The sequence below is a fragment of the Aplidium turbinatum genome, chromosome 16 (genome assembly GCF_918807975.1).
Source record: "Aplidium turbinatum chromosome 16, kaAplTurb1.1, whole genome shotgun sequence".
In the NCBI taxonomy this organism is placed as follows: domain Eukaryota; kingdom Metazoa; phylum Chordata; class Ascidiacea; order Aplousobranchia; family Polyclinidae; genus Aplidium; species Aplidium turbinatum.
The window spans coordinates 9,384,692-9,397,392 of NC_137487.1; the positions used below are offsets into that span (position 1 = coordinate 9,384,692).

General features: G+C 36.8%; 1 protein-coding gene across 1 annotated transcript; it reads left to right on the forward strand.

Annotated features, from left to right (window-relative positions):
• The first annotated feature begins 390 nt into the window (after positions 1-390).
• Positions 391-9,711, forward strand: LOC145785527 (magnesium transporter MRS2 homolog, mitochondrial-like). The gene is made up of 12 exons (XM_082597185.1): positions 391-529; positions 3,930-4,000; positions 4,793-4,829; positions 4,898-5,010; positions 5,333-5,521; positions 6,512-6,642; positions 6,941-7,057; positions 7,254-7,446; positions 7,685-7,767; positions 8,196-8,313; positions 8,679-8,801; positions 9,190-9,711. Exons 1-12 carry the CDS (start codon positions 439-441, stop codon positions 9,526-9,528), a joined length of 1,605 nt encoding a protein of 534 aa, XP_082453311.1. The 5' UTR covers positions 391-438; the 3' UTR covers positions 9,529-9,711.
• The last annotated feature ends 2,990 nt before the right edge of the window (positions 9,712-12,701 follow it).

Here is a 12,701-nt window from a genome sequence, read left to right on the forward strand (position 1 = left end):
GTTGGCCACCTGGCAACCCTGGCAACAGGTCGAATTGTGAAGGAGCACCCATCAATCAACATATAAAATACCGTGATAACTGATAATGAATAAAAAATATGAAGTTATAATAACAATCAGATGATATATAATCATTCGCTATCTCCGCTTGCAGCAGATTGCGCATCAACATGGTTTACTTGACAGGGTTCCATGTGATTTTATGAGCGGTACTGCTTCCATGCTGGCTCAAGGCAGATTGGAGCCCATACACAATAATCAGATGATATGATGTTGTGCAAAAGCAGATTTATAAAACATTTGCCATGTTTTGCAGCATAACAATTTTTTTCTAAATTATCTAGCCCATGCGTACCAAAACTGAGCTGAAATGTGATTTTGTTTAGAATTGCTTCCAATACTGTAGGCTATTTTCATCATGTATAACATAATAAAGAAATGAATGTGGCAGCAACTATTTTAAAAGTTTCAAAAAGAGTATATAAACAAGGAATAAAAGTAAAATGGAATCTACCACAAACTGTATCAGGTAATTTAGTATTGTTGTTATGTATATATATTGTATTTGTGGTTTTTACATACTACGGTACCGGGTATATAATATATGTTGCGACACAGTTAAATGAATAATAGATTGCTTTTTGCAGCATGATTGTTGTTTATTTCCATACAAATGACCTGTTTTTGTCGATTTTTGTCAACATTAACAACTTTGTCAGAAAACTACCAGTTTTGATTTATTTATGCGAATGCACAAGTTACCTGTGTTGAAATTCCAAAGTTAGCTTTGCCAGATGTCTTGTAACAAAAGTTGTAAACAGATCGTGCTGTGGAAATTTTAGCTCGTCTATTTAACATTGAGTAACGACGTAATTGAATTTAATAGCAAATCACCTTGAGTGACAGTGTAAAATTACAAATTCTGAAATGGGGTCGGTAATTGCCAAAGTAAAAACTTTGAACACGATGATTTGCCTTGATTCAAATTGCATTTTCAAATTTAATGATTTCTTGTCGATTTTAAACCTTATTATATATGTATAATATACGGTTGTTCAATATGCAACGCTCAGTCGCTAACGTTACAAATTAGGCTGTGGCTATATTGTAATAATAGCCTCAATAGTGTTGCCAGATAAGGAATTCTGCCCTAATTTTAGAAAAGTTTAAAGCTGTTGAAAACAAAAACTTGTATTTTGGAAATTTTTTTAATCCTGGGAAGATCTAAACCCTAATCTTATTCCTAACTCTAACCCTTACCTTAACCCTTCCTAACTTTAATCCTAACTCTGGCAACACCTGATTATGGAAAAGTAGCCACTTCCTACAAATTAACTGCTTTTTGGATAATAGTATAAGCATGAAGCAAAAAGAGCTGTTTTAAGCAATCATTTTTTTAATTTTTGCATATGTCGTTCTCATTATGTCACATTGTATGACAGTTATAGTCGATCTTAAAACAATGATGTTGGTTGGCAGGCTAGGTCCGTGATTTGTAACCGGTATTCCGTAAAAGATTGTCAGATGCTCCACAATAAACTTGTTAACTAGTGTGAATCACAAGAGCTTCGAGTTTTTCTTTATATCAACTTTCCCATATATATATCAACTTTGTGCTTATCCAAACAGGCCCAGATATAGCACTGACAAAACGAAAGTGAAGTAGTTTTTGTGTTGTTTACTTTATTGCATTATTCATTATTGTATTCATTATTGTAAAATTTAGTTTGGTTTTCCGCAAGAATGTTTTAATGTATAAAGTGTTCCGTGGCTCAAAAAAAGTTGAAAAAACACTGGGCTAGGTAATAATAGTGGTATTAGACGTCATTAATGCAGGCAACTAATCACACAAAAACAGTTTTACAGAACAAAACATGAGAAAATAAAGTAAAAATGCTCGAAAAGGTGAAGGCGATACCACACCCTCCACCAACGGCAATATTCATCGTTTACAGTAACTTGCATAGCTATTTTTAAATTGTGTGGCGTTTTCGGTACAAAAATAGAAGAAGCAAATGTTGAGAACATCTAAGTCACAACATTTATATTTGCTACCCAAAACCATTCAACATTATCTTTCTTTTATCATTTTTTACTGAAATTGAGAAGAAGAATTTATGCTAGTTTCGTGAGATCTGCAAAACTGTACGAAAGTGAGACATGGTACTTACGAGAAAACAAATTGGTGATTTTAAGAAGAATTGAGAGAGCGATGGTGAGGGCAATGTGTGGTGTAAAGCTGATGGACAAAAGGAATACCAAGGAACTTATGAACTTGCTTGGGTTGAACTTGAATGAGAATGTTGGTGAAGGCGAGTGGAGTGACGTGGTTTGGGCATGTTTTGAGAAGGGATGAAGATGATGTTTAGAGAAGAGCGCTAGAGTTATGAGTGGAGGGACATAGGAATTAGGAAACAATGAAGAACCAAGAAAATGTGGAAAAGGCAAGTTGTGGAGGAAAGCAGCAAGGTCGGCTTGGCAAGAGGACGCTTTAGACAGATCAATGTGGAGGCAGGATGTGAAGGCGATTGCAACATGTGGTGGTGAACCAGGCCACCCTCTATAATGGAGACATCACCAGATTAAAACTGGCTTACTACTACTACAGTTTGGCCGTACTGCTGAGTTACAAAGACGTCAGCTTGATACTTGGAAACACGCTTTGGCATGAGCATGTTATCACACGCAACACGTGATGCCTTGCTTGAAATAGGACACAGAATTGTCTTTCCAACTACCGTATGCAACCTAAATTCGTTGACTATCATGCAAAAATCTAGATTTTAAAACATAAATTTAAAAACAGATGATTGATAACAACTTGATATGATTGAATTGCATAATTCTGAAACAAAACTAACAAACCAACTACATAGGCTAGGCTATTCAATTTTAAAATCTTCTGCAAGACTTTCTGCCATGTTAGGAAATAACGTAATTCATCTAAACAAAACAAAAGAACAAATATTTGTAAAATGATAATAATAAATTGATCGAAATCAGAATAATAATATAATAACCTAATAATAATACTATTGTCATTTTACGAATATATATTTGTTGTTTTGATAAGTTGAGCTGTTAATTAGAGGACAGAAAGTCTTACTGAAAATGTTTTAATTAAGTATTTTGTTACTTTATTTTATGTTTTGTTTTTGAATTATGCAATTCTATCTTACCAAATTGTTATTAATCATCTGTCTACTCAAGCTGGTTTTTTTTTTGCTGAGACTTTTTGGTCATTTGTCCGAAATGACTTGAAAAAATTCGGTCATTTTTTATTTATTTCGGTCATTTTTTCTGACAAAAGTATTTCCTTTATGACCGAATTGACTATATATTTTTTCGGACATTTTGACCAAATTGACTATATTTTTTTCGAACATTTTGCTAAAAAATTGGTCAATGACCGATAAATGACCAAAAAACCCCCCCCCAGTACTCAAGGATTATCTCTCTACCAAAGCTATAAATTCAAAGATTTTCCTAACCATCTTGCAACTTTGATCCACAAAACCAAGGTGGTAGATGTGGATCTAGGTGGATCCACATATCCACAGTGAGATAATAAATTGAAAGAACCCATGTCAATTTAAGAGCAACTTAAAGGCAACCGCCTAGTTATAACCAATAACTTAGCTATTAAGTATATTATAAGTGAAAATTCCTCCGCTAAACTCACGAAATTCCTCCATGGTGAGGAATTCCTCGTTAGTTGGGAACCACTGCTTTAAATTATATCAGTATATATGTCATACCTAAAGTCGGTATTTTTGACCAACGTTTTAAGATACAAGATTGTACTTAACTTGTATTGATATGTGATTGTGATATATATACCTTAAGGTTTAATTGTGTTAGGCTACTTAGTACTTACCTATAGTAACACATAGCTGTAGAATTTTACAATTTTTTTTTACAATTCACAGCTTTTTTTTCCACTATAAATGTGGAAAATCCTTCCCTTTTGCGATCAAACAAAGCTGGCAAGTTCAGAGTGGTAAGATGACTTGTTATAATTTCATGGTCTTGCTGGTTTTAAACCACGATAATCTGAGAAAGCCTACTGCTTTTTTCCTGTGTTGAAACATTGTTAGATGCTTCAATAAGCCTATGATTCTCTAATTTGAAAGCATAGGTTAAGCACGTTTATCTTTTGCAAATGTAAAAATCTAGAAAGATGTCATTTGGGTTATTTTTTAATACTCCTGCTCATGCTTGCTGTTCAGTGTGTGAGATGTAAGCCAGCTCAACCAAGTATCAACACCTCTATTTATAGCTTGTCATGTTATCTTTGTGTCACTATTAGTACTTGGCAGTGCAATCAACTTTTTTCCCAATCTTAAGTTATGATAAAGTAACTAAACTATCTTAGAAGATCAACCTCTTTTTTGTCCTATCCAGGCTTACACCCGGTGGTTGAAGATTTAGATTAAGTGGACGGGAAGGCAAGGAAGCCAATCTTCGTGTCCACCTTCAGGCATGCCTTCAAGTGTCCTGTCACAGACACAGCCACATGCTCTTGAGTGGTGTCGAACCGGCGCACTTTCGATTGCCGTTCCAGTGTTCTCACCACTCGGCTATGCAACCTCTTTTAAGATATCAGAATATTCCACCACTGTGGCTGTGTTACTGTGTTATTATTGATGTAAAACAATATTGAATTTTTGATTGATTTGTGTCAAAGCTCTTTGCTCAATAATGACACAGCAATGCAATTATCGAATTTTTAGATTTGTGATTATGTGTTATTGTTTATTTTAATCATTATAATGAAAGTACTTTGTTTCAGCTCTGCACAGATGTAAAAGGCAATAGATCTACGTATGGTAAGATTTTAACTTTTGAGGTTCTGTTTCTAATGTTATTCCAAATTAATAGCAATGTATTTTTACAGAAATATCAAAGTCGACGCTGTGTAATGAGTTAGGCCTGACTGTTCGAGACCTTCGCTTTCAACATCCAATGATGCTCTCTGTTCGTAATAAAAGAATTATTTTGAGACTTCAGGTTTGGACAATTCAATTTGTATAATATAATGTTTTTGGTTTTATATGTTGAAGGTTTTATTTGGAGAGTTACAGCCAATCTTATGTATATATATATGCACTACATAATTGTATCATAGGGTGTGTACTGTGTAGGTGATACTTTTACCCAAGGCTGTGGAGTCTGGCGAAAAATATACGACTCCGACTCCTCCGTTTAGAACTGGCCGACTCCGGACACGCCAAATCCCTCTGGCACCACAGGTCCACAACCCTGCCTTTACCGTATACAATTTTCTTGTATGCACATTGCACACTCACATACAGCACTTGTTCTTTTCCAGCAACTGAAAGCAGTCATCTCTTCAGATGCTGTTTTTGTTATAGACCCGCCATCCGATGATGCTAATACTGATAATAATAAAGTTGTTGAATTTTGTGACTCACTGCCTTCATTGCTGGATGGATCTGTCCTCTATACAAGCAATTTACCCATCGAGTATCGTGCTTTGGAGGCTGTATTCACCCATGCGGTTAGTATCACTAATTGTAACGTTTGTCAATAGAGTTCTTTGCTTTAGCTTAGATTGAACTTTACTGCAACAGCTGCAGTCACCCAGACAGCAAAATGTACCATTTTTTATTGATTCAACGTCTGCAGACGTTGAATCAATGCTAACTGACGGATTTTGTTGTCTGGGCGCAGTTTCTATTTTAGTTGAATGTTGCATACTTCCTGGCAACAGCAAAGGGTCGCAATCCGCATGTTGAACCTTTGTCGGTGTAATTCTGTGTATTAAATCGTTCCATAGTAGTTTTGGTAAGAAATTTATAAAATGAAATAAAGTAGCTTGTAAACTTGTTGTAACTGCTTTCTTTTGATGCCTATACTGTTGAGTGATATCATTTGTGTATTATTTTAACCGTTTTGCAGTGATATGATGCTTGGGCTAACATGTCGCAATAAAAAGGGTTATAAATGTTGCAGTTAAATAGTTGGTTATGTTGCTGTCGTCGCTAAACAACAATAATCTTGCTCCACTGCCTTGTGAAATACTAAAATATAGTTTTTCATGCTTAATTTCAAGCTCAAGAATAGTTTAGCTCATTGGCAGTTAGTAATGAAACAAAGCTACAAGGAATGATATAATCTACTTTCATAGCCATGCCTTGTCACTTAGCCATGACTTTCTTCTTCAGGAAGATAGGTCAGCAACATCCAGTGATAGTTTTTCTTAGTGACCTCAGAAGAACATGCTGTGTTTTACAATCAAATGCTTGGTGAATAGTGTCATTCAATTATTCAATGGCTTTGTTGTTTACGTCTATTCGTGTGGTTTATGTTGCATAAGCCACTGGTCAAGAAGCAGCAATAAGTGACGCTAGTTACCATCAGTATTTCGCGCTGTCGGGTTTATTGCTTACTTTGAATTGTTCAGTTGCTGTCTGTTTACGTTAAAATACTTGTAGAAGTTCAGATCACCACATGACAAAACAGTTTTAATGTGTCTTGTGATTTTCAGTTGTGCAACTTTTCATTGACGCTTGCCAAATTAGAACCCGAAATAAACAACCTGCTGACAACGCTCACAGACCCGACCAACGCTGTAGTGGATCGATCCCTGATCCATGTTTTACTCAAAAACAGTGCAAGGTGTGTAATGTGTATTACTGTATTTTAAAGAAGGTCGCCATCATTTTATTTGTAGCCCTTATTCAAAGCAATTTCTTGTCTGGTTGTGTTTCACTTCTCATTCAACAAGTGTTCTTTTATACATTGGTTCAACTTCAGCAGACATCGGATCAATGCGAAAAAACACCGATTGTTTGGCTTAAATGTTTCATAATAAGATTCTCCATGTGCCCTACGTCACTTGTTCAAAATGCATGTGGCAATGCAGCAAGAACATTGCCTCATGTCCATTATATCTTAAACCTTTCCATTGCGTTAGATTAACAACGTTTTCAACGGAAGTGAACGAGTTTTGTGAGGTGCTCGAAGAGGCTCTTGACTGTGAGGAGGATATCCGAAGACTTTGCATCAGCACTGATGTTGATGGCAATAGCAGGTGACAACACAGTAGGTTACAAAATACATTTTTAAAACGGCTAAGTAACATCGGATTACCTCACAATCACAAAATGTGAAAAATTGGTTCTTTGCAGTGGAAATTTTTACATTCTAGTCGTAACTTTCCGGTTAGTGGACTTATAAAAAAATCTTTGCCTACCTACAACAACCAAATCACAGCGGACTTTTTGTAGATCATACTTTGATGCTTTCATCTTCAACCCGCCATCTTCAATGGACGACGCATCATCATCATCGCCACATGGCGACGAATCGCTATCTGCAAGTCGAGAATTTGCGTTAAACTTTCCTCACACCACCTTTCATAAGTACAAAATAAATTTGCAAGATGAGATGGAAACCGTGTTGGATTCGTTTTTGAAAGACGTGAGTTTCGTATGCTTGAGAAGGAAATAAACAACTCCGGCATGGAGCCTAGTACGCATTGTGAGAAATAGACTCATTTAAAAGTATTTCGCGAATTGTGCATATTGCCACTTTTTTTATATCCAATGCCACTAATTGCTTAATAAAGACATGCAACATTTAGATTTTGTCACAACTACTTTTGTTTTATAACAATCATGAGACTGTTATCTACTTGGAAAATTATGGTATTTTCAAGGCTGAAGAAATCGCTAACAAGGCAAGAGAATTGAAAGAAGCAATCGAAACCTCCAACACAGCCATTCTCATCAACTTGGACAGGTTTGTTTTTTAGCTACCTGGAATGCAACGCAAGCTTCAAAACAAGCCCAGTCAACGCCTGCAGACGTTGAGTCAACGTGATTTGCGTATTACAACGTCTCAAAATCCTCTTTACGTTTGCTCAACGTTTGCAAACGCTGCATCAACGTGAAAGAGACTAGCTATAAAATAATTTCGCAAATGTACTAATTTGAACAAAACCGTTGAAAGTAAGTTCAGTAAAATATGTGCCCACAGACAGAGACAGATTGTTTACTTGCCTTTCAATATTACAAGTCAAATGCATAATGAGCAAACACATAGGCAAGAAGCTACTACAAACCTTGCGGTTTTCTAGTCAAAGTGCTTAAAGCTTCATCCCATGCAAACAATTTATCTCTGAAAATACTTTTCAAGTTGTTAATTACAATTTGTTGTCATTTGCACAGTCATCGTAACTTGTTGCTACGTTTCGAGCTCGAACTGACCATAGGAATGTTCTCTTGCACCTTGTTCGGTTTGATTGGAATGGCGTTTGGTATGAATCTGGAGTCGTCATTTGAAGAGGTCAGAGCTGGTCAATTTATATCCAAGATCATTTTTGTTATGTTTAGGTGTATGCCCGGTGGTTGAGAGTTCAATTGGACGGGAAGGCAAGAAAGCAAACCTGATTCGCCGTCTGGTATACTTTAAGTATCTTGCAAAGACATCGATGGATATTGAATCGACGTCTTCTTGAGCTCTTGCTGTAAAGATTATCGAAAGTGTATAACAATGTTTTTTTTGTGTGGTTTTGAAATAGAAAAAGGGTGATGCATTAGAGATTCAAACCGGCTACCTATGGATCATGAAAATAGCGCAGTACCACTTCCACAGCCAGAGAAGTTGAACGGACGGAACGTTTGTAACCATAACTTGTGCTTAAATTGCAGAACACGACCGCATTCTGGTACGTTTCTGGCGTCATGGTTTTGGGTGCAGGCATTGTCTGGCGATATTTATTGCACATATTGCGAAGAAAACCTTTGTTCGGGACCTCCGCTTTTCTCAAGAGTGTGAGTGCAAGTTTTTTATGGTTATTCTATTTGAAAATTACGTTACCAAATCAGCTTGAGAAATGTAGGTTAATATAGCGCCTCGCGAATTCAATTCCAGGAAATTAAGTCGATACGTATCTTTAATATCAAACAGTTGGTAATCACATCACACTAACAACTCTGGCTCTTAAAGAAGCACTGCGAACACACCTGAATTACCAATCTTATAGGGAAAAATTGTTGTGCGGCTATCCGAAATTCGAATATCCGGATTTGTTTATTGGAAGCATAACATTAAATGATTTTTAGTGCATGCGATAGCACGTGGCCTATAGCGGCTAGCCTACATGTATGGTGTTGAATTTTATTTTAATACACTTTATTTTAATTTATGGGAATGTTCTAGATTTCGCCTGATAATAACAGCGGAAAACCACCCGTCAACATTCCTCCAAAAGCATGTTTCAACTCCAACGCATCGCAAAGGCGTGTTTTCAGTTTTTCTCCTACGTCTGATATTTTGCCCAGGAACAACGCATCACAGTCACTCCACTGCCAGAAGGATCCTGCCAACGAAATATGGAATCACAAAGTCTTTAATCAAGATGATTTGCGAATTTTACCGTCAAAACGAAAGTTTCTTTGCAATAATACGAATCGTATGAAGCCTTTAATCCCAGCGAAAGGCGTAGCTGATGTTCTAAAACACATTCATAAGCACGGGTATTGCACGATTGCATCTTAACATGAAGTTTTTTAGTTCAATACGCCAAGTTAAAAACAGCCAATATTTATTCCACTTCTGCAGACGTCCTTATTTTTACAATGATTCAAGATGTTGTTGATTTGATGCCATTTGTAAGTTTTGCAAATTTGTTAAGTTTTTCTGAGACATAACAGATTATAATTTATTTACGCATTCTTGTAAGCGGGTCTGTTTTACTGATCAAAAGATCTATCCAGTTGTCAGTAAAAGTTTAGGTCGCATTTTCTTATAGTCGACTATCGAGCACCATTTCATTATGGTACAGTGGCTAAGTTTAGATTATTTATCTAGTCTTATTTTTTACCAAATGAAAATGTTACCAAATGAAATGTTACAAGACTGCTTATCAAAATAATATAGTTTCCGAAAAGAGTGTACTTTTTTGTATAACATTCAACAGCAATAACTCAATAGGCTAACATTGTCTTTTGCCATTGCCTGCTACAACAATATTTCATCAAAGTAATGACAGACGCGGATCTAGCTTGTAAGGTTATGGAGTGAATTGTAGTAACTTAGAAATTGTTACGCTAAAACAAAGTGGAGCTGCCGGGTTCGCGACTCGGATTGCCCCCAATTTAGTATGCAGATTTTCTGGCCTTATTTGCATCAATTTTTTTTAAGCCAACTGTTTGTTTGTTTGTTTATCTTTATCCTGCATTGCGGGAAAGCGGACTTGAGCGCTATGCATCGGTGTACGCCTTCCGACGTACACCTGACCCACGCTGCAGCCGACGGCAATGTCTGTTTCCGGTTGTCTACTATACTTATGACTTAAATTTGGTACTACCCATTACTCGAAATCGATCACTAGGTAGAGGCAATTATTGTTAAGTTTCTTGCCCAGAGAAACAACAGCAAATGCGGGTGGCTGGAGTCGAACATGCAGGCTCTCGACTGCGAGCCCAACGCGCTAACCACTCGGCCACGGCTGCCGATTAAAAAAGGCCAGATTTTTGGAATTTGGCCTAAAAAAGGCCATCTGGCAACCCTAATGTTCACTCACATCAAAGCAAGCTTTGTGATGTAAGAATGCTGCCTTGCAATTTCGCAATGCGAGGTTTTGAGCACTTAGAACAGTGGTTCTTAAACTGGGGGGCGTGTGAGGCTTACAAGGGGGGCGCAAGAAATTGAAAAACTCTGCATAAATTATAACTAAACATGTCTTCACAACTACGCTGGACACTGTGGACAGTCAATTGTTGAAGATGATACTTTGTGTTACAGTGGCACAGTGTTTGTAGAGCGTGTTGTTGTCACATCTCGCATTCTTTGTGATGTTTTAGACGTTGCTAAATGTTTGCGCGACACCTCTTTCGTAACACAACGGCTTTCTGACACAGCAGCCTCGAGCTTTGTTGTAATAATAATGGCAACGACTGACCAACAAGTGACAGAGGCTAGAAGTACAACAGTATCCCCAACTCTGATAGTAGGCCTACCATGCGAAAATTATATTTTTTAATTTTAGCATTGATTTAATTAGGTTTATTTTTAATTAATCACTTCTATTGACATAAAATGAGCGGGGAAAAAGAAAAGGTATGATAAAAATTATCTGAAGTTTGGCTTTATAGATGCTGTAGTAAATGACCAAGTTGTACCACAATGCGTCATATGTTTTTAAAATCTGAGCAACGACGGTTTGAGACCAACTCGTTCGCAGCGTCATCATGAAAAAAAAAACACCTTGACTACCAAAGTAAACCTTTAGCTATTTTCCAATGCAAGAAAGACTCTTTTATAAAAATGAAGATTGCAAGTAGCGAGTGCTTTCGCCAATCGTCGTCGGCGGAAGTTGTAAAAGCGTCTTTTAGAATTTGGCATCGTCGAGTTGGCCTACCTCGTGGACATTTTCGAAGCCCTTATTATGATAATTTAAATCTGCTCTTCCAGGGCAAGAATACAAATCGCATCAAAAATTATGATGCCACCTATGCTTTCATAGCAAAACTGGGGCTGTGGCATCGACAAGTTCAAAAAGGAAACGCAGCTTCATTTTCCAACCTTGATACTGTCCTCAGTGGCGTAACTACCCGTTGGATCTTGTGGATAAATCCAGGGGCGGCACGTTGCTGGAGGGCGGCAAAATGTGATGACAGGTTGCACATTTTTTTAGGTAATTTTTGCATATGTAAAGAGTAAAAGAAAGTGGAGCCATTTTTTAGAAAGAAAAAGAAAGCTGGAGAAGAGGAACTAAAAAAGAATAAAGGAGCCATTTTAAAATTCATAAAAATTTCCTCTGCTAAAGAAACAGAAGAGGTTAGCAGCCACAGTAAACCGCTACCTCAAGTTGAGACGGAAGAAGAAGTGTAGCATACCTCAAGCAAAACAATAACGAAGGGATCATTGAAAGAAGTCAACCTATCAATGAAACATTTTCAGATAAAGATAAAACAGATGATATCTATTCTTCTCATAACGATGTTGCTACTTGGCCAGAAATATTAACTCATAACATGAGAGTTGAGATAATCAAACTAGGGCCCGAAAGGTTTCAAAACAAGGAAGGGCCATTCAAGCCGGCGATTAGAGTAGTTAAAGAAGGAGACAAAGAGAAGGAATCCTAAAGCTTTCTGAGCAAAAAGTGGTTTTATAAGACGCTAAAGAATGGTGATGAAGTTTTCAGATCATGGCTATTATATTCGGATAGCCACTCCGGATTATTATTGCTTTTGTTGCAGATTAGGCTATTTCAGTTCAGTTGTTTTTTATTTCTGACCATCATATTAAAAACAATACACGTCAATATAATAGCAAAGGTTGAGAAAAAAAGTAGAAGATTCGAGAAATGATAATTCTCCATTTGTTTTCAAACCTTTTGTAAATTTTTGGCGTCTTAATCCATGCATTTCTAGTCATGAAAACACAAAACTTCACAAGCAGTGCTTTGATAAATGGAATGAGCTCGCACTGAGGCTTCAGGTTGATCAAACAACTGACAAAGAAATCCAAATTCTTATAAATAAGGGGAAAAAAAATGGAGAGAAATCTGGCAGAGCGTAATCGCAGTCATAAAGTTTCTCAGTAAACAAAATCTTCCTTTTCGTGGTCATCGGGAAGATTCTAATTCAAAGAACCAGAAAAAATTTATTGAAATTTTAAAACTCCTTGCAAATTACAGTAGGCTACAGTCATTTACGAGCACATTT

What these genes read in the sequence shown, in the direction of transcription:
- LOC145785527 (XM_082597185.1), top strand. Translation starts at nt 439, where the DNA reads ATGAATGTGGCAGCAACTATTTTAAAAGTTTCAAAAAGAGTATATAAA. An exon ending in TGGAGTCGTCATTTGAAGAG is followed by an intron (nt 8,314 to 8,678) that starts GTCAGAGCTGGT and finishes CTTAAATTGCAG; the next exon opens with AACACGACCGCATTCTGGTA. An exon ending in CCTCCGCTTTTCTCAAGAGT is followed by an intron (nt 8,802 to 9,189) that starts GTGAGTGCAAGT and finishes GGAATGTTCTAG; the next exon opens with ATTTCGCCTGATAATAACAG.